This window comes from Mus musculus, chromosome 4 (genome assembly GCF_000001635.26).
Source record: "Mus musculus strain C57BL/6J chromosome 4, GRCm38.p6 C57BL/6J".
Classification (NCBI taxonomy): domain Eukaryota; kingdom Metazoa; phylum Chordata; class Mammalia; order Rodentia; family Muridae; genus Mus; species Mus musculus.
This window is the reverse complement of record NC_000070.6, coordinates 19,818,289-19,843,181: the sequence shown is the minus strand read 5'-3', so window position 1 is coordinate 19,843,181 and position 24,893 is coordinate 19,818,289. Positions and strand designations below refer to the sequence as shown.

At 39.4% G+C, this 24,893-nt stretch overlaps 1 protein-coding gene across 1 annotated transcript; it reads right to left on the bottom strand.

Moving 5' to 3' along the window:
• Window positions 1-968: 968 nt before the first annotated feature.
• Slc7a13 (solute carrier family 7, (cationic amino acid transporter, y+ system) member 13) lies at window positions 969-24,455 on the bottom strand. Its single transcript, NM_028746.3, has 4 exons — window positions 23,690-24,455; window positions 19,127-19,258; window positions 3,599-3,960; window positions 969-1,842 (listed from the first exon to the last, which is right to left on the bottom strand). The coding sequence occupies exons 1-4, from the start codon at window positions 24,378-24,380 to the stop codon at window positions 1,591-1,593; spliced, it is 1,437 nt and encodes a 478-aa protein (NP_083022.1). The 5' UTR covers window positions 24,381-24,455; the 3' UTR covers window positions 969-1,590.
• Window positions 24,456-24,893: the final 438 nt, after the last annotated feature.

The window sequence follows — 24,893 nt, the reverse complement described above, 5'->3', positions numbered from 1 at the left end:
AGTTAGGTTCATGACTGTAGTCTCAAACCTTGGGAAGCTGAGACAGCAGTGTTCTGAGAACAACCTAGGGTTCACAGTGAGAACCAGTCCAAAAGAAAGACACCAACACAACTCAGGAGTGTTTAGCTGGTTTTAAAGGGAACGGTTGTTAACTTTCATCACCGTTGGTTGAGGTTTGAGTGGGAAGCGGCCCCGCAGGCTCAAATGTTTGCAAGCCTGGTTCCAAGCTGGAAGAACCGCTTGGGAATCAGGTGGAGCCTGTAAAAGGTAGCGTCTTGCTGGATACTGTGGGTTGATAGGAACCAGCTTTGAGGCTGCATCAGATGACCAGGCTGCTGTTCACACTCTGCTTCCTGGACAGCAGACTGTGACAGCCAGCATCTTCCTCCTGCCACCATGCCTTTCCTGCCTGCTGCCTTGTCTTCCTGACCAATGAACTATGTCCTTCTGGCACTAGCCAAAATAAACCCTTTCTCCTATTAACTACATTTGTCAGGGTATTTTATCATAACAACAGGAAAGGTAACTAACGAAGTCCCTAAGAACACTTGACTTGACCACTTTTCCTGGTTAACATAGCTTGGGTTAAAGGTGAAAAGTTGGTAAATGTGTATGTGTACTAATCTGTACTAGTTTTCTCTGTTGCTGTGATAAAGCACTGGCCAAAATCAACTAGAAGAAGAAAGGGATTTATTCTAAGTAACAGGTTAAAGCACCTCATTGGGGAGCTAAGGCAGGAACTGAAACAGACTCGTCTCTAAATCCAGTGCTAAGGAGGCAGGGCAAGAGGTACACTGAGCCGAAGCTGGCTTGGGTAGAGTGAGAGCCTCTCTCCAAAATAAACAAAAAACAACAAGGAAAATACAGATTAGGGTTTTTTCTTTTGTTACCCCTGTGTTTTGGGGGTTTTTTGTTTGTTTTTGTTTTCTTTATGCTACTAAAAGAGAAAAACTATTGAGAGAATTTTTAATTTCCATCAGTAACTTTTATTATAAGAATACATTCAGTAGAAAATCGATGAGATAAACAGAAGAATGAGAAAGATATTCTTACTACATGAAGCTATACAAGCTAGAAATTTTATTTTTAATAAAAACAGTTTAGTTATGTGAAATACTTTCTTTACTGTCTTTCTTTCCTCCTTCCTTCTTTCCTTATTTCCTTCCTTCCTTCCTCTCTCCCTCTCCCTTTCTTTCTTTCTTTCTTTCTTTCTTTCTTTCTTTCTTTCTTTCTCTCTTTCTTTCTTCTTGTAAATGTGCATGGGTGCCTACATGTATGTCTCTACTCCAGATGCATGCAGTGCTGGTAGAATCCAGTAGAGGATATTGGATCCTCTGTGACTAGAATTACAGATAGTTATGAACTTCTAAGTGGGGCCTGTGAATTGAACTTCAGTCCCCTGGAAGGACATCTGGTGCCCTTAACAGCACAGTCATCTACCCAGCCATTTCCTTTGATATTTTAAAAACTAGGAATTTCCTGGGTACTTTTCTATATACCATTTCAGTTTATAGCATTGCCATCATTACTATTTTAGCTTACACTTAACCTTTATCTGGAACACAGTATGGCTACAAAGGCTATTCTTCCTCAACTTTCTTCATGTATGTGGTCATCAGACACATCAGGGATGCAAATATTAAACAGTAACTGCAGATAGCAAGTCAACTTCTGAAACCAAACGAACTTCACTTTAAAGTGTATCAATGGCACGTAAAACACCAGCCCACTGAGAAGGAAGAGGAACACATAGATATAATGCAACTTTGGAGACTTGACAAGCGGGATCAAAACCAAGCTCAGGGTGATGCCCAACGCTATGAATGTGAACGGTAAAAACACCTGAAAAGACAAAATTGGAGAAAGTAGTTAGATGTGAAAATCCATAGGTGGTGGCTGAATATTCCCATAAGTAAAAGTAATGGGAAGCTGATGATAGAGAGCAGACTACGTCAGCTTTTGAGTTAGATCAATGGTCTTAGGACTCATGATGTCACAGTGAAAGAAAATTCTGGAGATTTCTCAGAGAAGGTGCTGATTGAGGGGGCATCAGAAGCTTGGACTCTGCATGAGTAGAGATGGTCCTCAGCATATGCTGATTAGTATGAACACCTGCAGGCCTCAGTGGAATGACCTTATTCAAAAGGAGTGTCTAGGCCCACTGGGGTGGGGGTGGGGGTCCGGGTAATCTTCCATAGGCAATATTTCAAATCACTGATCAAGTTAAGAGAAAAACTACTTTGGTAATCAAGTTAATATCAACAGTTAAATATTCGGATTATAGTTTCACATACTAAAAAAGGAATATATTAAGGCAGAAAATTCCTTGTCTGAAATTATTTTTTGTTTTGACAAAATATTAAAGATTAATTCTTGGTACCAGGATTGTGCTAGAAATATAAACATCCCACACTTAATATTACAACATTACTCTTGATTTTTTTTTCCCTCGAGGGTTTCACAAAGTAGCCCAGGTCATCTTTGAAATCATAATTTTCAAGCCTCAGCCTTCCAATGTCTCTAAATTAACTTGAATTATAGCCATAAACCACCTAGCTCTAGACAACCAATTTTGAGATATAAACATGAAGACATGAACTATACTCTAATGGTATGATATAGTGGTTGAAATTATTAAACTTTTTAATGAGTGGGTAACTTATTTGAGTCCTAAATAACAGTCTCCTCTTAATTGTTTATAGGCCTGTAAGAAACAAAACTCACTATCTTGCCGATCAGTATTTTTATCAAATAATTGAACAAAGGATTTGAGTATTCATGAGATCAGGCCAAAAACAACAACAAAAAATTTTAACCATTTGTACATAAGGTTGGCCTTACCTTTTAAAAATCAAATGTAAGTCAAATAATAGTACAATAATAGCTGTTAATGTTATACACTGAATTTTTGCATTCCTTTGCTTCTATAATCCAGCCAAGATTCTTAGGGGGCAAGTACTGACTATGTCCATTGAAGATATGAATGATATGTCAACAGTGAAATAAGAGGAAGCTTAAAAAAGAAGGTAGGAACTAGATATAAGCTCAAAGTCTTAATTACCTTGCATTTCTTAATGTATTGGAACTCTATCAACAATTCATAACTTCCTTTCAATTGTACCTAATCAGTGATATAAGCCTGAGTCCAAACTCTTAATGACTACCGTGTATTTCCTGATGTTTTTAAATTCTATCAACAATTCATAACTTCCTCTCAATTGTACCCAATCAGTGATATAATTGTGAGTCATAAAACAGCAATGAAGCAACAGATTTTAAAAGATATAGATATGAGAGTAGGAGGAGAGAACACTCCAGGAGGTACTTCTGAGGAGAGAATGGACATCAACCATAAACTGAATACACCTGGAGGTTCTCTGATCATCCTCTGGATGTTACTGTAACTTGATATTCAGTGAATGTCCAGAGAGATGATAATCTGCCTAAGCATGGAGGCCAGGCCTCATTTATTTCTGTACCAAGAGAAGAGACTATGGCGAGGTACTTGCAATATAGTCACAGCACAGTGTGTTCACCAATATCCAAGAGTTTAGTGATGGCTAAATGCTAGAAGCAAATTTTCCCAGCCCACCTTTACCTTATATGGTCTGTGTAGATTGGGCTCTTGGTACCTCAGTTTCAAGATTCCTATTATTGATAAGGCAGTCCAAATGGAAACAACAAAATAGAGATAGTTTATCAGATCAATTAGGTTTGTTAAGACAATTAAAATGGATGCCATACTGATAATTAGTAGCACAGCTATAAAGGGAGAGGAATGGACATTCAGGGCACAAAACAACAAAGGCAGCTGGCCATTCTCACTTGCAATATATAACACTCTTGATGTCTCAAGTACATTAATCACAAGGTTGATAAACAGTGAAGCAGAAATAGCAAAAGGAACAGTCCATGTGAATTGGGGAATGACCCTGTCTGTCCATGTAAGAGCAACAGCATCTGCAGAGAAAAAAAAATACACAAAAAGATTTATGTTAAGAAAGAGAATCTAATGATAAACCTTTACACAAATATTTCACAGACAAAACACAAAATCTAAAAAATAAAAAATAAAAACTAGAGAGAGAACTTTGTTATTTCCTTTTTCACACTTCAACAGTATTTTTGTTCACCATACTACACCATGAATAGTTGAGTTTATGTCTTTCTAGAAAGATCAGGAACTTTTTGAAGGCAAAGACCCCTTATGTCTTGTCTATAACGTCAGTAATTTACTCACAGACAGACACTGTATTAATGAGTTTTCAATAATTAGTTGAGAAATGCATTAGTTGTGTCGAGGCAAATGAAAGTATGCTTATGAATGACAACTAGCAGAGAGAATGCTGACACACTTAGCCAGTGACAGAAAAAGCAAAACACAGCACTGGTGACAGAGTCTGAGACTTACGAAAGCCATAGCACAATGTAAAATGTATGAAATGAGCATAAATTACACAGAGATCAAAAATATTTGTGATGCTAAAGACTTTTCTAAGCTATAGGATCTCAGCTGCAAGTGGCTTTGTTCTTCAGAGGTCATGTTAAAATGTCTGGAGAATTGTTTAACTTTCCATAACTGGAGGTGTAGGCATTTGCTGTTGACATCCTAGTGGGCCAGAGCCAGAGATACCAATAAACATCTTGTGATGCTCAGGACAGTTTCAAAGAACTATGTGGTCTAGGACTTGGGATATAGTGCAATGGTGATGTGAAGTGGAACTTTCTGGTTTCTTTGGAGACTTAGTTGTGTCATGTGATGTTTTTATTGTGAAAGGATATTTTGCTGAACCAGACATGGGAGAGGATGTTTTGGTGAGAATAGACATGTCACCACATGTTTTTTCTGGAAGCTGTCTTGTGAGAAGGCATATGATATTTTGCTGGAGCAGACACTTGAGAGGGGGCATGATGTTTAGAAAGAACATAAATATAACACCACAGACAGTGAGAGGATCTTGCATTGGTTCACCTTACAATGCTTCTCTGGTCTTCACTGACCTCCACTTGTCATGACTTGTAGAGAGAAATGTAGCATGTGGTATTCTGGCTGCTTCTTGCAGCATTTGTGGATTATTGATGATTCAGTGGAGCCTCTCAGTTTCTTCTGGATCAAGCTACTGCTACTGATTCATGTTTGATGTTTTGGACTAGACTGCTGATATCCTAACAACAACATTTGGAATTGCCCCAAAGTACTAGTTCTAAATAGGTCCACATCCCCATTTCCTATTAATCTTTCACTTCACCTACCTCTCTTAGGTAGGCTAGAAGGGAGGTTGAAGTATTTAAGAACCCTTATTAAAGGATTTTTTGAAAAAAATCAAAGCCTACAGCAACATGCTTTTTTTATCCTATGTGAGGCTCTGGGTTCAATACTGACCACTCCAAAACAAAGTCTTCCAAAATGTTGGTGTATTGAAATTTAGAAACCTTACATTAGAGAAAGCATTACAGCATATTCTGAAATTGATATTTCTGTTTGAAGGCCAATATTAAAAAAAAGATCTTAGGAACATTACACCAATATTATAGTCAGTACAAAAACTACTAATAGATGGACCCCAAAGGGGATTTGAAAGACAGAAATGAGGGAGTGAAGATGATCAAAATACATTGCATACATGTATGGAAATTTCAAAGAATAAAGAAAACATATTGCTTAAAGAACTCAGCAATATCCCATCACTTGGGAGGCAGAGGCAGGCAGATTTCTGAGTTTGAGGCCAGCCTGGTCTCGAAAAACAAAACAAAATAAAACAAAACAAAACAAAACAAAACAGCTCAGCAATAGACAAAAATAATCATTACTCAGTACTCATGGAAATTCTTTTTAGTCCAATTGGAGCTATGAAAATATGTGATGGCAGGAGAGCCTGTGGAGTGCAGAAGCAACATAGCTTCTGGGGCAGGCCCAGTTTCGGGCCATCATCTTCAGCCAGGAAGCAGATCTGAGCTCCAGACATCTGTGCTCCTCTCCCATCAGAGGAGAGGTGGCCTACAGAGAGTACTATGACCACTGAGACTCAGGAGAGAGTTGGACACCCAGGAGTGCTGACAGAGGCTAACAGAATCACAGGGGGAACAAGCTCCAGGCAGAGACAGCTATAACAACTAACGCCAGAGATTACCAGATGGTAAAAGGCAAATGTAAGAATCTTACTAACAGAGACCAAGACCGCTCACCATCATCAGAACACAGCACTCCAACCTCAGTGAGTCCTGGATACCCCAACACACCCGAAAAGCAAGACTCGGATTTAAAATCATATCTCATGATGGTGGTAGACGATTTTAAGAAGGGCATTAATAACTCACTTAAATAAATACACGAGAACACTGCAAAACAGGTGGAAGCCCTTACAAAAATCTCTTAAAGAATGACAGGAAACACAACCAAACAGGTGATGGAATTAAACAAGACCAACCAAGTTCTAAAAATGGAAGTAGAAACAATAAAGAAAACCCAAAGGGAGACAACTCTAGAGATAGAAGCCCTAGGAAAGAAATCAGGAAACATAGATGCAAGCATCAACAACAGAATACAAGAGATGGAAGAGAGAATCTCAGATGCAGAAGATTCTATAGAGAACAAGGACACAACAATCAAAGAAAATGCAAAATGCAAAAAGATCCTAACTCAAAACATCCAGGAAATACAGGACACAACGAGAAGACCAAACCTACAGATAATATTAGTAGATGAGAATGAAGATTTCAACTTAAAGAACCAGCAAATACCTTCAACAAAATTATAAAAGGAAATTTCCCTAACCTAAAGAAAGAGATGCCCATCAACTTACAAGAATCCTACAGAACTCCAACTAGACTGGACCAGAAAAGAAATTCCTTCCGACACATAATAATCAGAACAACAAATGCACTAAATAAAGACAGGATATTAAAAGCAGTAAGGGGGTCCCTTCTGGTCGGCGCCAGCATGAGGTGACCTTGGGCGTTGAGGTCACCCCCAAGGTCCCCTAGAGGACTCTCCACATGATCTCAGGACCACCAGTGAGTGGAACACAACCTCTGTTCCAATCCAATCACGCGGGACCTGAGACAGCATTAAGAAAGCAGGAAACCCGGCCTGACCAGGGTCACAAGTCCCTTCCAGTCAGCACCAGCAATAGGTCACCTGGGTGCAGAGTCAGCGAAAACCCCCAAGGTCCCTAGAGGACAGCTTCTAAGGCAGATCCCATTTTGGGCTAAAGACATCTGGGCATCTTCTCTGACATAGGAGAGGTTCCTCCCTGCCCAGGAGGGCTTTGCCAGAGCACCTGGGGGAGCCATCTTGGTTCCCGGATCCCTCCAAGACTAGTCTGTGCAGGTGAGAGATTGGACTACAGAAGCTAACAGCTTCTGTGACAGGCTGAAGCAACACAGCTTCTGGGACAGGTCCTGTTTCAGGCCTTCATCTTCTGCCAGGAGGGAGGTCCGAATGCCAGATATCTGTGCACCTTCCCTGTAAGAGAAGAGCTTGCCTACAGAGAGTGCTCTGACCACTGAAACTCAGAGGAGAGATCTAGTCTCCAAGGTCTGCTGATAGAGGCTAACAGAATCCCGAGATGAACAATCTCTAACCAGAGACAACTATGACAACTAACTTCAGAGATTACCAGATGGTGAAAGGCAAGCATAAGAATCTTACTAACAGAAACCAAGACCACTCACCATCATCAGAACCCAGCACTCCCACCTCGCCCAGTCCTGGGCACCCCAACACACCCAAAAAGCTAGACCCGGATTTAAAAGCATAACTCATGATGATGGTATGCCATGCTCTCTGGTCCAGTCAGTGTAACAGGCTGAGGCTTGGAAGCTACTCAATGAGGCAAAAGAGTTTCACAGAAACTCCCTCCTGGAGTCTAGCGTTCTCTCTAACCCATACATTAATATTCCATTCCCGAGTTAGTCTAGTGTATGGATCCACATGCTCTCTCTTAGTATTATCCTATTATAAGTGCCTTTTAAGATTGAATTCTGACATAGCTAAAGCCTTCCACCAGTGTTCCAATAGTCCTAGAACGTCCTTGAGCAAGACCATGGGCTTGAAATTCAGTAAAAATGTTGCTATTCACTGACATTCAAAATAGCCTCTGATACTACACTATTCACTTTGAATAAAAGCTAAGTCAATCCCTTACACAGGAATTTACCATCACTAAGGAAGAAGGAAGTTTCAGACCAAAGGAGAAACCAGAATAGATACTTAGAACTATAGCGGAGTTACACCCATACACACGCATTTACAATGGCCTAAGGGGAAGGTGGACTATACAATAGAATAAAATAGGAACTATGGCAAGGGTGCGAAGCCCTTGACCCTGGCTTCTAAGATTAGTGAATCTTAGGTGGAGCCCTTGTTGATCCCAGTTGTTAACAATAAATTCTATCCCAGGTGGTTCCCGTTAGACCTTTTGTGTTTGCATTCCTCTGTTTTATGTAAGAATCCGGTTACCTCATTTGTACCTTGCGGGTATGTCACCCAACTTCCTTATTGTCTTCTGCATTAAAAGTCTGATGCTCAATTTGACAACATACATTCAGATCCAACACAACCTCTCCTGTGTACATCTGTCTGTCAACTCATCCGACACTTTGCCCACCTGCGACTAGAGACCCATTCCACACAGACAAAGGGGCCCAGAGGGTCTGCGGCAATGGTAGAGGACATGAAGAAGGACTTTAATAACTCATTAAAGAAAAACAGGAGAACATTGCTAAAGAGTTACAAGTCCTTAAAGAAAAACAGGAAAACACAACCAAACAGGTAGAAGTCCTTAAAGAAAAACAGGATGCAAAAATACTCAATAAAATTCTCGCTAGCCGAGAATCCAAGAACACATCAAAACAATCATCCATCCTGACTAAGTAGGTTTCATTTCAGGGATGCAGGGATGGTTTAATAAAGGGAAATCCATCAACGTAATCCACTATATAAACAAACTCAAGGACAAAATTCACATTATCATCTTGTTAGATGCGGAGAAAGGATTTGACAAAATCCAACATCCATTCATGATAAAAGTCTTGGAAAGATCAGGAATTCAAGTCCCATACTAAACATGATAAAAGCAATCTACAGCAAACCAGTGGCCAACATCAAAGTAAATGGTGAAAAGCTGGAAGCAATCCCACTAAAATCAGGGACTAGACAAGGCTGTCCACTTTCGCCCTACCTATTCAATATTGTACTTGAAGTCCTGGCCAGAGCAATTGGACAACAAAAGAAGATCAAGGGGATACAAATTAGAAAGGAAGAAGTCAAAATATCACTTTTTGCAGATGATATGATAGTATATATAAGTGATCTTAAAAATTCCACCAGAGAACTCCTAAACCTGATAAACAGCTTCAGTGAAGTAGCTGGATATAGAATTAACTCAAACAAGTCAATGGCCTTTCTCTACACAAAGAATAAACAGGCTGAGAAGGAAATTAGGGAAATAACACCCTTCTCAATAATCACAAATAATATAAAATACCTTGGCGTGACTCTAACTAAGAAAGGGAAAGATCTGTATGATAAGAACTTCAAGTATCTGAAGAAAGAAATTAAAGAAGAACTCAAGAGATGGAAAGATCTCCCATGCTCATGGATTGGCAGGATCAACATTGTAAAAATGGCTATCTTGCCAAAAGCAATCTACAGACTCAATGCAATCCCCATTAAAATTCCAACTCAATTCTTCAACAAATTACAAAGGGAAATCTGCAAATTCATCTGAAATAACAAAAACCCTAGGATATCAAAAACTCTTCTCAAGAATAAAAGAACCTCTGATTGAATCACCATGTCTGACCTAAAGCTTTACTACAGAGCAATTGCATGGTACTGGTACAGTGACAGACAAGTAGACCAGTGGAATAGAATTGAAGACCCAGAAATGAACCCACACACCTAATGGTCACTTGATCCTCGACAAGGGAGCTAAAACCATCCAGTGGAAAAAAGTATTTTTAACAAATTGTGCTGGCACAACTGGTGGTTATCTTGTAGAAGAATGCGAATTGATCCATTCCTATCTCCTTGTACTAAGGTCAAATCTAAGTGGATCAAGAGGCTCCACATAAAATCAAAGACACTGAAACTTATAGAGGATTGAAAGTTGGGAAAAGTTTCAAAGAAATGGGCACAGGAGAAAAATTCCTGAATAGAACAGCAATGGCTTCTGCTGTAATATCGAGAATTGACAAATGGGACCTCATGAAACTGCAAAGCTTCTGTAAGGCAAAAGACACCGTATATAAGACAAAAATGTCACCAACAAATTGAGAAAGATCTTTACCTATCCTAAATCAGATAGGGGGCTAATATCCAAAATATATAAAGAACTCAAGAAGGTGGACTCCAGAAAATCAAATAACCCCATTAAAAATGGGGCTCAGAGCTAAACAAAGAATTCTCACCTGAGGAAAACCGAATGGCTGAGAAACACCTGAAAAAATGTTCAGCATCCTTAATCATCAGGGAAATGCAAATCAAAACAACCCTGAGATTCCATCTCACACCAGTCAGAATAGCTAAGATCAAAAATTCAGGTGACAGCAGATGCTGGCAAGGATGTAGAGAAAGAGGAACACTCCTCCATTGTTGGTGGGATTGTAAGCTTGTACAACCACTCTGGAAATCAGTCTGGCGGTTCCTCAGAAATGTGGACATAGTACTACCGGAGGACCCCACAATACCTCTCCTGGGCATATATCCAGAAGATGTTCCAACTAGTAAGAAAGACACATGCTCCACTATGTTCATAGCAGCCTTATTTATAATAGCCAGAAGCTGGAAAGAACCCAGATGCCCCTCAACAGAGGAATGGATACAAAAAATGTGGGACATTTACACAATGGAGAACTACTCAGCTATTAAAAAGAATGAATTTATGAAATTCCTAGGCAAATGATTGGACCTGGAGGACATTATCCTGAGTGAGGTAACCCAATCACAAAAGAACTCAAATGATATGTACTCAATGATAAGTGGATATTAGCCCAGAAACTTAGAATACCCAAGATATAAGTTACGATTTGCAAAACACATGAAACTCACGAAGAATGAAGACCAAAGTGTGGACACTTTGTCCCTTCTTAGAACTGGGATCAAAGCACCCATGGAAGGAGTTACAGAGACAAAGTTTGGAGCTGAGACAAAAAGATGGACCATCTAGAGACTGCCATACCCATGGATCCATCCCATAATCAGCCTCAAACGCTGACACCATTGCATATACTAGCAAGATTTTGCGAAAAGTCCCTGATATAGCTGTCTCTTGTGAGACTATGCCAGGGCTTAGCAAACACATAAGTGGATGATCACAGTCAGCTATTGGGCCCCCAATGGAGGAGCTAGAGAAAGTACCCAAGGAGCTAAAGGGATCTGCAACCCTATAGGTGGAACAACATTATGAACGAACCAGTACCCCGGAGCTCTTGACTCTAGTTGCATATGTATCAAAAGATGGCCTAGTCGGCCATCACTGGAAAGAGAGGCCCATTGGACATGCAAACTTTATATGCCCCAGTACAGGGGAATGCCAGAGCCAAAAAGTGGGAGTGGGTGGGTAGGGGAGTGTGGGGGAGGGTATGGGAGACTTTTGGGATAGCTTTGGAAATGTAAATGAGGAAAATACCTAATAAAATATTAAAAATAAATAAACAATAAGACTTTTTGAATGTAACCAAATGAAAATATTATCACTGGATCCTGTCCTTAAAATCTCAATTTTTTGATGAGACAGGATTTCTTTGTCTGTCCCTGGCTCTCCCTGAAATGACTATGTAGACCAGGCTGGCCTCAAACTGAAAGATGTGCCTGCATCAAACTGAAAGTTGTGCCTGCCAATGTCTCCTATGTGCTGGGATTAAAGTTATATACCATCATGCCCCCCACAATCTTACTTCTTCTTCTTTTTTTTTTTTTTTTTTTTTTTTTTTGTGGAGCATGTGTCTCTATTACCAGTTGGAACATCTTCTGGGTATATGCCCAGGAGAGGTATTGCTAGATCTTCAGGTAGTACTATGTACAATTTTCTGAGGAACTGTCAGACTGATTTCCAGAGTGGTTGTACAGGCTTGCAATCCCACCAGCAATGGAGGAGTGTTTCTCTTTCTCTACATCCTTGCCAGCATCTGCTGTCACCTGAATTTTTTTTTGCAAATGTTTAATTTACTTTTATTTGTGTTTATCTTTATAGTGTTCAATTTTTATTAGGTATTTTCTCATGGTACATTTCAAATGCTATCCCAAAAGTCCCCCAGACCCCCCCCCACTTTCCTACCCACCCACTCCCACTTCTTGGCCCTGGTGTTCTCCTGTACTGAGGCATATAAAGTTTGCAAGACCAAGGGGCCTCTTTTCCCGGTGATGGCCAATTAGGCCATCTTCTGCTGTATATGCAGCTAGGGACACAAGCTCTGGGGGTATTGTGAGGCTATGCAGGTGCCTGGCAAACACAGAAGCGGATGCTCACAGTCATCTATTGGATGGAACACAGGGCCCCCAATGGAGGAGCTAGAGAAAGTACCCAAGGAGCTGAAGGGATCTGCAACCCTATTGGTGGAACAACCTTACTTCTTAACTAGTGTTAGTTTGCTACTTTAGAAACAGTATCCTTCATGTTTCCCAAGCTGGCTACAAATGTACAATTGTCTTGTCTCAGTTTCTAAATATTGGAATTATAGGTACGCACTGCCATGTTCAGCTATTAACCCACTTTAATACTCCTACCTGCCACATTACTTGCTCCTGAGTGTTATCTTACACTATTGTGTGTTACTTAAAAATATACTGTTTCAGTTCTTACTCATTCCAAATAAGGTCTTACTGTTGGACACCCAGACCTCAAAACACTACATCCTTTCAGATGTGTTTGGAAATACTTCCTTCCCATCCTGCACAGGAAATCTTCAATTTCTCAGTGAACATTCTACAACCCTGTTTCCTTAAAACCAGAGGAAGACTTCCTGTAGCTCTGCCCACACTGGGTCTCAAAAAGTAAAAATATTTTAATAAAACTTAAAGATCATATTCCTATATGATCTTTAGCACTATCTTACAAGTTTTAGTCTAATTTTTAACTCATATATGTATATATGGACAATATATATTAAAATGTAGTAAAATGAACAATAGTGAAGCCTATAAAGTAAAAAAGTCCCTGTCCTCACTAATTTCTTATTCATGTGTTCCAGATGTAAATGCTGTTAACATCTGGCTGTTTCCTTTTCCTGCATTTCTCTATAATTATATATTATATTATATTATATTATATTATATTATAGCCTATGAGGGTTTTATGCTTGAGTTGTGTGTGTGTGCACATATATGAGTGTGGAGGTTCTCATGTGACTGAATGTTTACATTTGCTCTTGTTCACTTCCTTTGTATCTTGGTCATATTGGTACACATACAGCCATATAATTATTTTTAGGTACTTTTCAGTACTCTGTTATATAACCATAAATTATCCATTTATTCTGTATTGATAGATTTATGGACTCTTTTGAGTTTTTTATTCATGGAAAATATGCTTTAAACCGGAGTCTCATAGCAATGTCTCTGAAAAATGAAGGCTCAAAAGATGTTTCAAACCAGCCTGGGCTATATAGCAAGATTCTAGGCCCCAAAAGAAAAATGTACTTTAATAAAAAACATGCAAAAACAGAATGTGAAATAATTTAATGCATGATATACCTGACTATTGACCATAACAAGAAATTATTTTAAGTTGTCAAAAATTTCACATGACAATTCTTTTTAATATATTATATTTTATTTACTTTGAAATAGATTCTCATCATGTAGCTCTGGATGGCACAGATCTACGTAGGTAGATCAGCCATGCCAGGCTCCTGTGCCTTCAATTCTTATTAGTTATAGAATTCCATTCAGAGTACATTCTTAGACGTGGGACTTGTGAGTATACAATTTTTCTAATTATTATTTTTTTACTACTATGTGTATAGAAAACTCACATACAGAGAGAGAGAAAAGAAGAAGGAGAAGGAGGAGAAGAAGGAGGAGGAGGAAGAGGAGGAGGAGGAGGAGGAGGAGGAGGAGAAGGAGAAGAAGGAGAAGAGAAGGAGAAGGAGAAGGAGAAGAGAAGGAGAAGGAGAAGGAGAAGGAGAAGGAGAAGGAGAAAAGGAGAAGGAGAAGGAGAAGGAGAAGGAGAAGGAGAAAAGGAGAAGGAGAAGGAGAAGGAGAAGGAGAAAAGGAGAAGGAGAAGGAGAAGGAGAAAAGGAGAAGGAGAAGGAGAAGGAGAAGGAGAAGGAGAAGGAGAAGGAGAAGGAGAAGGAGAAGGAGAAGGAGAAGGAGAAGGAGAAGGAGAAGGAGAAGGAGAAGGAAGAAGAAGAAGAAGAAGAAGAAGAAGAAGAAGAAGAAGAAGAAGAAGAAGAAGAAGAAAAGAAGAAGACAACTTTGAGTTTGAGTCAGCTCTCTTCTTCCACTGTTGGTTCCAATAATCTAGCTCAGGTCACCAGTGTTTCACAGCAAGTGCTTGACCCACTGAGCCATGTCACTGGCCCATAAATGTGTATTTCTTAAATAAGAGAAACTCTACAAAGTCCATCCAAAAATGATTGTATCAATTTGTGAGTAACTCATTCTAAAATTTCCACTCACAGTTCAAATTTCTTAATGCAGCTAGGTATTTGAGATAAACTTCCTGTAGGCGGTCTGAACAAGGAAACTTTCTTAATATCTGTTTCCACATCACTTCTTAACCATTTAGATTATCTTTGCCCTATGTTAGTATCCCATATTTTAAGTGTGGTTCAGGAACCTCTAGAACAGGTTGTGAGTACTCTTGTCAGCAGGGCTTCTGGATTGGTCTTCAGACTGAAGATGCTACAGCCAAAAATCTTCCACACTATTTCCACACTCCAAATTCTGAAGAAACACTCTTATGTCCTCATATATAGAACTTTCACAATAAAGAAAAAAATTGATAGTTGTTTGGTTGGGTGTTTTTTGTTTTGTTTTGTTTTGTTTTGTTTTGTTTTGTTTTGTTTTGTTTTGACAAGGTCTCTCTATGTAGCCCTGGCTGTCAGGGATTTTGCTATACCTCCCTCCAAGTCACAGGACTTCAGCTGCCTCTCCCTCTAAAGAGATGGAATTAAAGGCATGCATCTCCACACCCAGATGAGGAACTTTTTTCAGGCTGGAGAGGCTACTCAGTGGTTAAGAGCTCTGGCTGCTCTTCCAGATAACCCAGGTTCAGTTTCCAGCCCCCACATGACATCTCACAACTGTCTGTAACTCCACTTCCTGTTCACTCAACAGCCTTATGCAGACATACATGCAGGAAAAACACCAATGGACATGAAATAAAAGTAAATAAAAATCTTAAAGGAAGATTTTTCTTTTAAAAAAACATTTTTTTCCTTAAGAGACAGTAAGTATGGAAATGTTACAGAGATCTTACAACTACAGATGAAACAGCATACATGTGACTTGACTGTGCTCTATTCTGTATAAACTGTAGAAACTACTATCATCATAGATTTCAATGTCCCTCAAAAAAACATAACATTAATTTACACTGCATTCTGAAAATTCCATACTCCTTTGAAATATTTCTATATGCTTGATTGAAAGCACACCTTCAACCCTCAAGTTCGTAACTCCTAATAGTTTACCTCTTTTGTTTATAACCATATCTTTAGTTATATAAATCACACACTTCATAAAGCAAATTAAAATTGTTCACTAGCTCCTTTTTATTTGCATGAAAATGTAGAACCTTTTCATTCTGTTGTTAACACAGCATAACCATTGCCATCTTAAGTGTCCATCAACAATATGAACTTCTAAAAGCCCTCATGGGGTCAGTGAGAGAGCTCTATAGGTAAAGATGTTGCTGCCACACCTCAACACCTGAGTTCCATTCTCACATGGTAGAAGAAGAGAAACAACTCCAGCAAGTTGTCCTTTGACCTTCATATGTACAACAGAGCACACATGCACACACATAAAATAAAGAAATAAGTGCAATTTAAGTATTTAAACAAAAACCTAGGATAGTCTATATTATATAGTCTTACATGAGCTATTCATTTCAAACTTTTTGAATATTTTGGTGATCTTTAATTTTGTGCTACTATAAACGACGATATGATAGCCTTCCCTAAATGTACATTTTTATACATTGTTCTGATTGTTTTCTCAGCTTGAAATTCTAATGCAGTAAAAGTATATGTATTAAAATTTTAAAGTAATAATTCAGATTTTAAAAATCAAGTCTGAAGTTCATAAGCATGAAAAAGGTAGTGACTTGAAAAAAATCAGATTACTGATACAGATGTGGATGCTTGCAGTCAACCATCGGACTGAGCACAGAGACCCCAATGGAGGAGCTAAGGAAAGGACTGAAGGAGCTGAAGGGGTTTACAACCCCATAGGAAAAACAACAATATCAACCAACCAGACACTCCAGAGCTCCCAGTAACTAAACCACCAACCAAAGAATATGCATGGAGGGACCCATGGCTCCAGCTGCATACGTAGCAGAGGATGGCCTTATCTGGCATCAATGGGAGGGGAGACCCTTGGACCTGCAAAGTCGTGATGCCCCAGAGTAAGAGGAATGCTAAGATGGTGAGGCAGAAGTGGGTGGGTGGATGGGAGAGCACCCTCATGGAAGCAGGAGGGTAAGAGAAGGGGGTTTTGGAGGGGAAACCAAGAAGGGGAATAACATTTGGAATGTAAATAAATAAAATAACATATAAAAAATGTAAAAACACAAATTACAAATAACAGTTAAAAGCTTCCTGAGTTCTACACAAGTCCAAACTACTGGGCTACCTATAAAATTATTGCAATTTCTATGCCATTCCAGAGAAGATTTTACAGTTCTCTAGTAGCCAATATAGCCAGAGCACTTCCTATAGTCACATAGTCACAAAGAGTGCCAAATTCAGTGAATCATATCCTCAGTGCTTACTGGCCAGTGGCCCTGGCCACATCCTTAGGTGACATTATAAATCATTAGCTCTCAATCTGTGGGTCACAACCCCTTTAGGGGCCAAACGACCCTGTACTGGCTGACTTTGTGTATCATCTAAACACAAGTTAGAGTCATCATGGAGGAAGGAACTTCAGTTAAGAAAATATCTCCATGAGATCCATTTTATCACTAGTGGTCATAAGGGGAGGGCCCAGCCTATTGTAAGCAGTGCCATTGCTGGGCTGATGATCCTGAGTTCTATAAGAAGGAAGGGCAGGCAAGCAATGAGGAGCAAGCCATTAAGCAGCACTCCTCCACGACCTCTGCAGCTCTTGCCTCCGGGTTCCTGCCCCATTTGAGTACCTGTTCTGGTTTCCTTCACTGATGAACAGCAATGTGGAAGGGAACTCTGAATAAACCCTTTCCTCCCAAACTTCGTCTTTGATTATAGTGTTTCATTGCAACAATTGAAAACCCTAACAAAAATCTTTTCATAGGGTTCATATATCAAATATCTTGAATATCAGATATTTACATTATAGTTCATAACAGCAAAATTACAATTATGAAGTAGCAACAGAAATGATTTTATGTTGGGGTCACTTCAACATGAAGAACTGTGTGGTAGGATCACAGCATTAGGAAGGTTGAGACCTACTGTTATAAGTAACCCTGACACAGCTGGGGAAGTTCATGAGTCAGTCTATCTGCCTAGGGCTGCATCTGCTTTGTTTCCACAGAAACTTGCTTCTATTTCATCTCTCATGCCAATTATACCTAGACCCATAGTGAACCAACTCTACTGGGGCATACCACTTGGCAGCATTCTATGGCGTAGTCATATTGCAGTGGAGGAAATTCCATGGGGCTTTTATATTAAACCTACCCTGAGGTTTGAAATCTCCCCAAGCAAAGAAATGGCTAAGGAGTTGGGAATCTGGAACACCCTGATTTTACCATTGCACACTCTATATACTATAATGAGTTACCATATGATCCCTTATAGATATGTATGGTTCTGGGTCAGTAAAGAAACTTAACTCCAATCCTCAAATACTCACCAAAACAAGAAGAGTTTCCCAATACTGCTTAGTCCAAAGTTACTGAGTGACAGGTTTGTCTCAGGAGGTGACGACTTGAGGTGTGGTGCTGGGAAACAGCTAATCTTCCAGTTTCCCTTCTTTTTCATTTCTTTATTTCAAATTTCCTTTTACTTCTCGAATCTGCTATTCATCTTTAAGAGACTATTCATCTCTCTTTGAGAGTTTCTCTCTCTCTGTCTCTTTGTCTCTCTGTCTCTCTCTCTGTCTCTCTCTCTCTCTCTCTCTCTCTCTCTCTCTCTCTCTCTCTCTCTCTTCTTTTCTTTTCTAAAAAGGGTCTCCCTAACCTAGATTTCCTCCAGCCTCAGCTTTCCAAGCCTCTAGCATGCTCTAGATCACAGGCACATTCTCTCCAGCCTGTTACTAGAACACTGTGAGCTGAGTCTACATAATAACGAACAGTGCACAGCCATCCTGACTGGCAGTGTGGCACAACTGTACTGAAAGGACTGTATTTTATTTCTGTCTTGTTATCTGCATATATAAACCTGAAGAGAGAACTTTCCTGGGTGTCAGAACCATCAGGTAGGAAATATAAGTGTCTTAAGACACTAGAAATATCCCTAGCATATTCTTTAAATTTTATTCTTCAGTTGTGGTTTGAATCAAAATTTCAATATATTTAGAGCCATTTGTCAGCACAATATTTATAGCTATTTAAGATAAGTATCTATTTATGCATTAAATTAATATTGATTATAGCCATCAACTAGCCATTAGTGTTTGATTATTCATCTGTTAATGTCCCTCATTTCAAACTTGCCACTCTGTGTCACTTAGACTACAGACAATCAAGCGTTTGCAGGTATTAAAAGACATAGTTACTGATTATGTAGTATCACTCTGCCTGGGAACATGCAAACAATAACTAGTATTTTGAATCTGCATCACTCCATAACTTTTCCACATAATCAGAAAGTACTGTGCTTGAAATGAATCTCACCACCCTGTTATTAAAACATCATGAATTGAACTCTCTATAACAATGAACAATGCACAGCCACTCTGACTGGCAATGTGACACAGCCATACCAGAAGAACTGTACTTTATTTACCATCTTGCTCTTTATGTATACCAACCTGAAGAGAGCATTTCCTGGGGTGTCAGAACTGTCAGGTAGGAAATATTAGCCAGTAAGTACACGACAGTTACCAGAGGCAGTCCTGTAAAGATGCATCTAGGAATTGTTTTACTGGGTTTCTTCAGCTCCCCTATAACACATAAAACAGCAACATCAGACTTGAGAAAAATTAGAAATAAATTCTGTAACTTATTTTTAAAATTGCACATGTGTCAAACATCAGACGACCTTCTTTCCGTTCATTCTTCCATGACACCCATGCATACTCAGAGGCAAACCACTACTGCACACTGATGCATTTCTTCAGACACCAGAGTTGGAATTAAGGTGCCTGTACCATTTGCAGCCTTCCCCAATCTCCACACTCCTTGAGTAGGAAGTAGGCAATGTGTCCAAATCGTAGGAATAGAATGTTAAACAGAAACTTCATGAGATTTAATGTCAAGAAGAGAAGCTCCACATTAGGCAATCACATAGATGAAAGTGACAATCATGAATATGTTAAGTGACTGTGAGCAAAAACAAGAGCTGTGGAGACAGGTCAAGTACAGGTTGATGAGCCTTTTTATTACTTCTGTCCAACTGGTGACCTGGCCAAAAGAAAAAAAATCACATCAAGCCTCTTCTTGCTAAAGTCCCTCTTCTTTTATGTGAAACATTCTTTCCTTCCTAGCTGACAACTTGGCTACTGCTTCTCCTTCAATTCTGTAAAACCATTACCTCTGAGAAAGTGAGAGAGGAGACTCCCTGGCTAGCAAGATCATCTCATCAATATGTTCTTGAGGCAAGTCCTGAAAGGAGTTAGTTTCCCTCTCTTTGTTGGTGTTGGTTTGTTGGTGGTGTTTTAATGATTTTTTTTGTTTGAAGCCATTAAACCATCCTTTTATTAAAAAGGATCAAGCTTGGAAATATAGCTCACTAATCAAGTGCTTGTCTATCCTGGAACTGATATGAACAGATGAAGCATAAAAGGAATACAGAATTAGCAGATCTAATGTTAATTCTCACCACCACTTACTGCTGTGAGGCTCATATTGCTTAGTCTGTGTCAGAAGTGTCTTGGTCACTGTTGTATCGTTTTAAAGTGATACCATGGTCATGGTGGATCTTATAAAGGAAAGCATTTAACTGGGGGATGGGTTACAGTTTCAGAGGGTTTGTCAATTATCATCAAGGCAAGAGAGAGACAGAGACAGAGACAAAGAGAGATACTGGGCTTGGCATAGGTTTTTGAAACCTCAAAGCCTACCTAGTGACACACGTCCTCCAACAAGACAATACCTCCTAATCCTACTTATCCTTTCAAACAGTTTTGCTGCCTGTGACTGAGCATTCAAGTACATCAGCCTATGGGGACTATTCTCTTTCAAACCACCAAAGGAAGAAAAGATAACACAATAAAATTCTAATCCCAGTGCCTTTAAAACCTTTTAAAGTAGTTGTTGTTGGGTTAGGTATATCTCAGTGGTAGAATGCTTGCCTATCATGTACAAAGACAAAATTTGATCCCCAGCATACTCATGTGCCCAACCTACACAGGCTATTTTAATAGCTATGGTTATTAGTTAAAACCTTGAAACAAGCAAGAGGGCAACTTTTTAAATTAACAACATTTTCTTCTTGGCCTTTTATTTATACTTGTTATATATTTGGTTTGTAGCAAGGTGACAAAGATTATAATTTAATTTATAAGCAGCTCATATAATAAGAGGCTATTATAACAGTTTATAATAACACGTAGAGAGGCAGTGTATATCCTTGGGTCTTGATCTTGAAAGTCAAATTATTCTGACACTATTTATCAGGTGCCATAAAATGACATTTTGTAAGTAGAAGTGCTATTTAGAAATCTTAAAACTTATTTAGTAAGTTAACTACCACAGTACAAATTAAGAGAATGACAACTCCTAACTACTAACTTTCTAGGGAAGAAGTAAATGGTTTTTGATTTGATTTTGCTTTTGAGAACAGTGTCTCGAACCCACTATGTAGACAAACTGGCCTTGAATTCCTGATCTCCATCTCGTCCCTCCTGAGTGATGGTATTATAGGTGTAATACATGACACCTGGTTTCATGGAGTATAGGGACAGGATATATTGAAATATCCTCAGTCTTTTGTATACCATCAGCAACTTGAGAGGAGTTCTACATTAGTTTACAGATTATTAAATGTTATAGATCTTTCTTAACCAGAAATAATGACACAAAAACGAAGCATCTCCAGCACCAGAACAAGATATAATTACTTCAAAGTACCTCTCTTCTGAGGTCTGTGCACACACGTGTTCATGCACATGCTGCACACACACACACACACACACACACACACACACATACACACACATACACACACATACACACACACATACACACATATACACACATACACACACACGCATACACACATACACACACACATACACACACACACATACACACACATACATACACAAACATATAACCACACATACACACACACATACACACACGCATACACACATACACACACACACACACACACACACATATACACATATACACACATACACACATACACACTCATAAAGACTCACTTCAAGTCACAAATTATCCCAGCCTTTTTTTCTTTATTCCTCAGCTTTTGGCCCAGTGTAAACTAACTTTTAACCACAAAGCTCATCACTAAAATCTCACTTAACCAAGACAGACCCTTCTGCTCTCTTCTCAGACCCCTGCACTGCTGAAACCGTTAGCCTGGTGGATCCCCCTCTTCGGGGAGCACATGAGTACTTATCTTTATGATTCTTTATGCTGTCTGCTTTCTTACTGCAGAATCTACTTTTCTACCTACTGCAGAAAAGTGCCCACTATCCATTCAGTCACCTCAACCCTATGCTCTTCCTCTGTACACCTGCTTTAACATCCCTTCCCCTCCATCACCAAGGCCATTAGCCATCAAATGAAAGCAGTTTTATGGTCTCCCATGATTCCCTGTAGTGCCTTACATGTGCTCTCTGTGTTTCTGGTTCTGTTTCTCTCTGAGTGGAAATGTTTTAGTCTATTTAAATTCCTGGTCATTTGAAGATAGGAACAATGAAAACTGATCTTTTCTTTTACTGAAATTACATAGTGATTGCATTATTTCTTTATAGTGAGTATTAAATACCATATACAATTATTTGTTTTTAAGACAAAAAAAGTATACTGATCTTAAATTATGATAACCATTTTAGAGATTAAAAGACCTAGTGTAGGGAGGAGAAAATACTTGCTATAATTAGGAAGCTGAGAGATTCCATGAAACTAAAGGGAGGTTTATTCAAGAGTCAATTCCTGGCTGGAGAGATGGCTCAGCAGTTAAGAGCACCGACTGCTCTTCTAGAAGTCATTAGTTCAATCCCCAGCAACCACATGGTGCTCACAACCTATCTAGTGAGTTCTGATGCCTTCTTCTGGCACTACAGTGTACATGAAGATAGAACACTCATATACATAAAATAAATAAATTTAAAAAGAAAAGAGGCAATTCCGTTCATCTTTAACATAAAAAAGGAGAGGTAACAAAGAACTTGTAAGTTGAGGGAAACTAACAGAAATGAATGTGAAGAGACCCTGGAGGTAAGAAGGGTTAAAAAAAAAAAAAAAAAAAAAAGGTAAGTTTAGAGTTTAAGGACAGAAGTCACATGTTATTGAAAGGGGGGTATTAAGTCTTACCTGAGAGCTATCAAGACAGCTATGATTCCCTTGTGTTCAAAACCCTAAAAAACCTAGTGCAGATACAAAGCAAAGCCCCGCCCCTAAGACTCTGCTCTAAGGTTCTGAGCAAACAAGGAAGCACTGCCCCAGAAACTCCAGCAGCTCTGCACTGCTGTGGTAAGCAAGAGGTCTCGAAGCTGCAGGAGCTCAGGAGGGCCAGGCTGAGGGGTGAGGAAAAGGAATCCTCTCTCTCAGGCGACCATTGGTACAGGCAGTAATGCAAAACTTTTTTTTTTTTTTTCTTGTTCTAGGAATCAAATCTAGGGCCTCAGACATGCTAGGTAAACGCTCTACTACTGATCGATGGCCCCACCCCACTTCCCAATTGTAATTTTCTATGAGCCTTTAGCAATACATTTATCCATGAAAGAAGAAATGTTCATAATAAAAAGCCACGATTCCAAAAATAAATAAATGAAAATAGTGAAGAGCCAACGTGTATCACAGCCTCTCGAAACACCAATACAGTCTGCTTTTATGTCATTCCTAGATCCACAGGTTTCACAGGAGGGGATTTTTGCATCACCTGAGCATTAATACATTAACAGAAAGAAAACTGCATTAAATCAGGATGTCTCATATTTCTGGTTCCAGGAAAAGAAGATGAAAAGAGAAGGGTTTTGTTTGTTTGTTTGTTTGTTTGTTTGTTCTCATAGATGTTTGGAATGGATTGAACGGGATGAAAAATTAAAAGTAGGTGATTTAGGAACTCAAAGTAGAACACTAAGTAGTTTATGTAAGATGATAGTCGATACATAATGAAAGATGCTCACTTCACACAGGCAACATATCAGGCATGTTTTCCCCCCCAGATTGATAATTACCTGCTATACATGTAAAGCATCCCCCGCCAGAAAACGCAAAGTATCCTTGGAAAATAGCTTCTATTAACTGAGAGACCTCTGGGAACTCGGCATCAAACGCATTCTGAAGCCTTTGTACATTCTCCTTCTTCCCTCTCACCAGCAAGAACAGGCCGCTGAGGGAAATGACACCGAGTATGCCCACCTTCAGCACTGAGCTCACTGTCTGAAGCCATGACAGCTCTTTTACACCACGAGAATTCAGAATTCCCACAATCCACAGCATCGCCAGGGCCAGACATTTTCTTGGTAGAATCGGGGCAGAGCAGCTGGGATAAAAAGGCTGAACGCCATACTCAGCCAGTAGCAGAGCTTGGCTAGCAATTAAGCCTGGGCCGAGAAACAAGCTAGTCCAAAGCCTCAGGAATGCCACGAGAGGGCCGAAGCATCGCTTTAAAAAATAATAGTGAGCCCCACTGTATGGGAAGGTTATCCCGATCTCTGCAGAGCAGAGAGCACTGGTCAAGGTCAGCACTGCACAGACAGCCCAAACACACAAGGAGACTCCAACATTCATGGAAGAGTGCTGGAGCACTCCCTTGGGGGACACAAATATTCCTGCACCAATTATATTAATAATTAAAAAGTTTGTCCCCCAGAAATATCCAAGTTCTCTCTTAAGACGGATTTCCTTCTTTGAATCCATTGCCATTGAGAGAAGTTTACATTCACAAAATTGTACTCTGTGAATGTTTCTGCCTATAGGTTTGTGGATGCTTTGAAATGTGTGGTCCTTTTTGTTCCACTTGTATTAAATATGGTCTATGTTCAATAATTAACAAAGTAGGTGTGACACCTTTAAGTGAGATAAAATAGATTACCTGTAAGGGCTTAGTTTGACCCTTCTTTTAATAATTATCAGAATAAGGCATTCAGTTGAAAGGGAATTTTAAAGGAACCAGAGTTTGGAAATGGGAATAAAAAGTGTTAAAGTTGCAAAGAACTTGTCTATGTTATGTTCACCACATCTAAGGACAATTGGACGATTAACTGGGCTACTGAAAAGTCACAAGCTAAGATATGAGGCAGAAGAAATTTCAAAACTGAGAAAGAACTAGATTTTTCTTTGGGTATTTGTCTGTCTGTCTGTTTGTGACTGGGTCTTGCTATATACTCCTGGCTGCCCCGAGCCTTGCTGTACACAGGGCAGGCGTAGACCTGATCA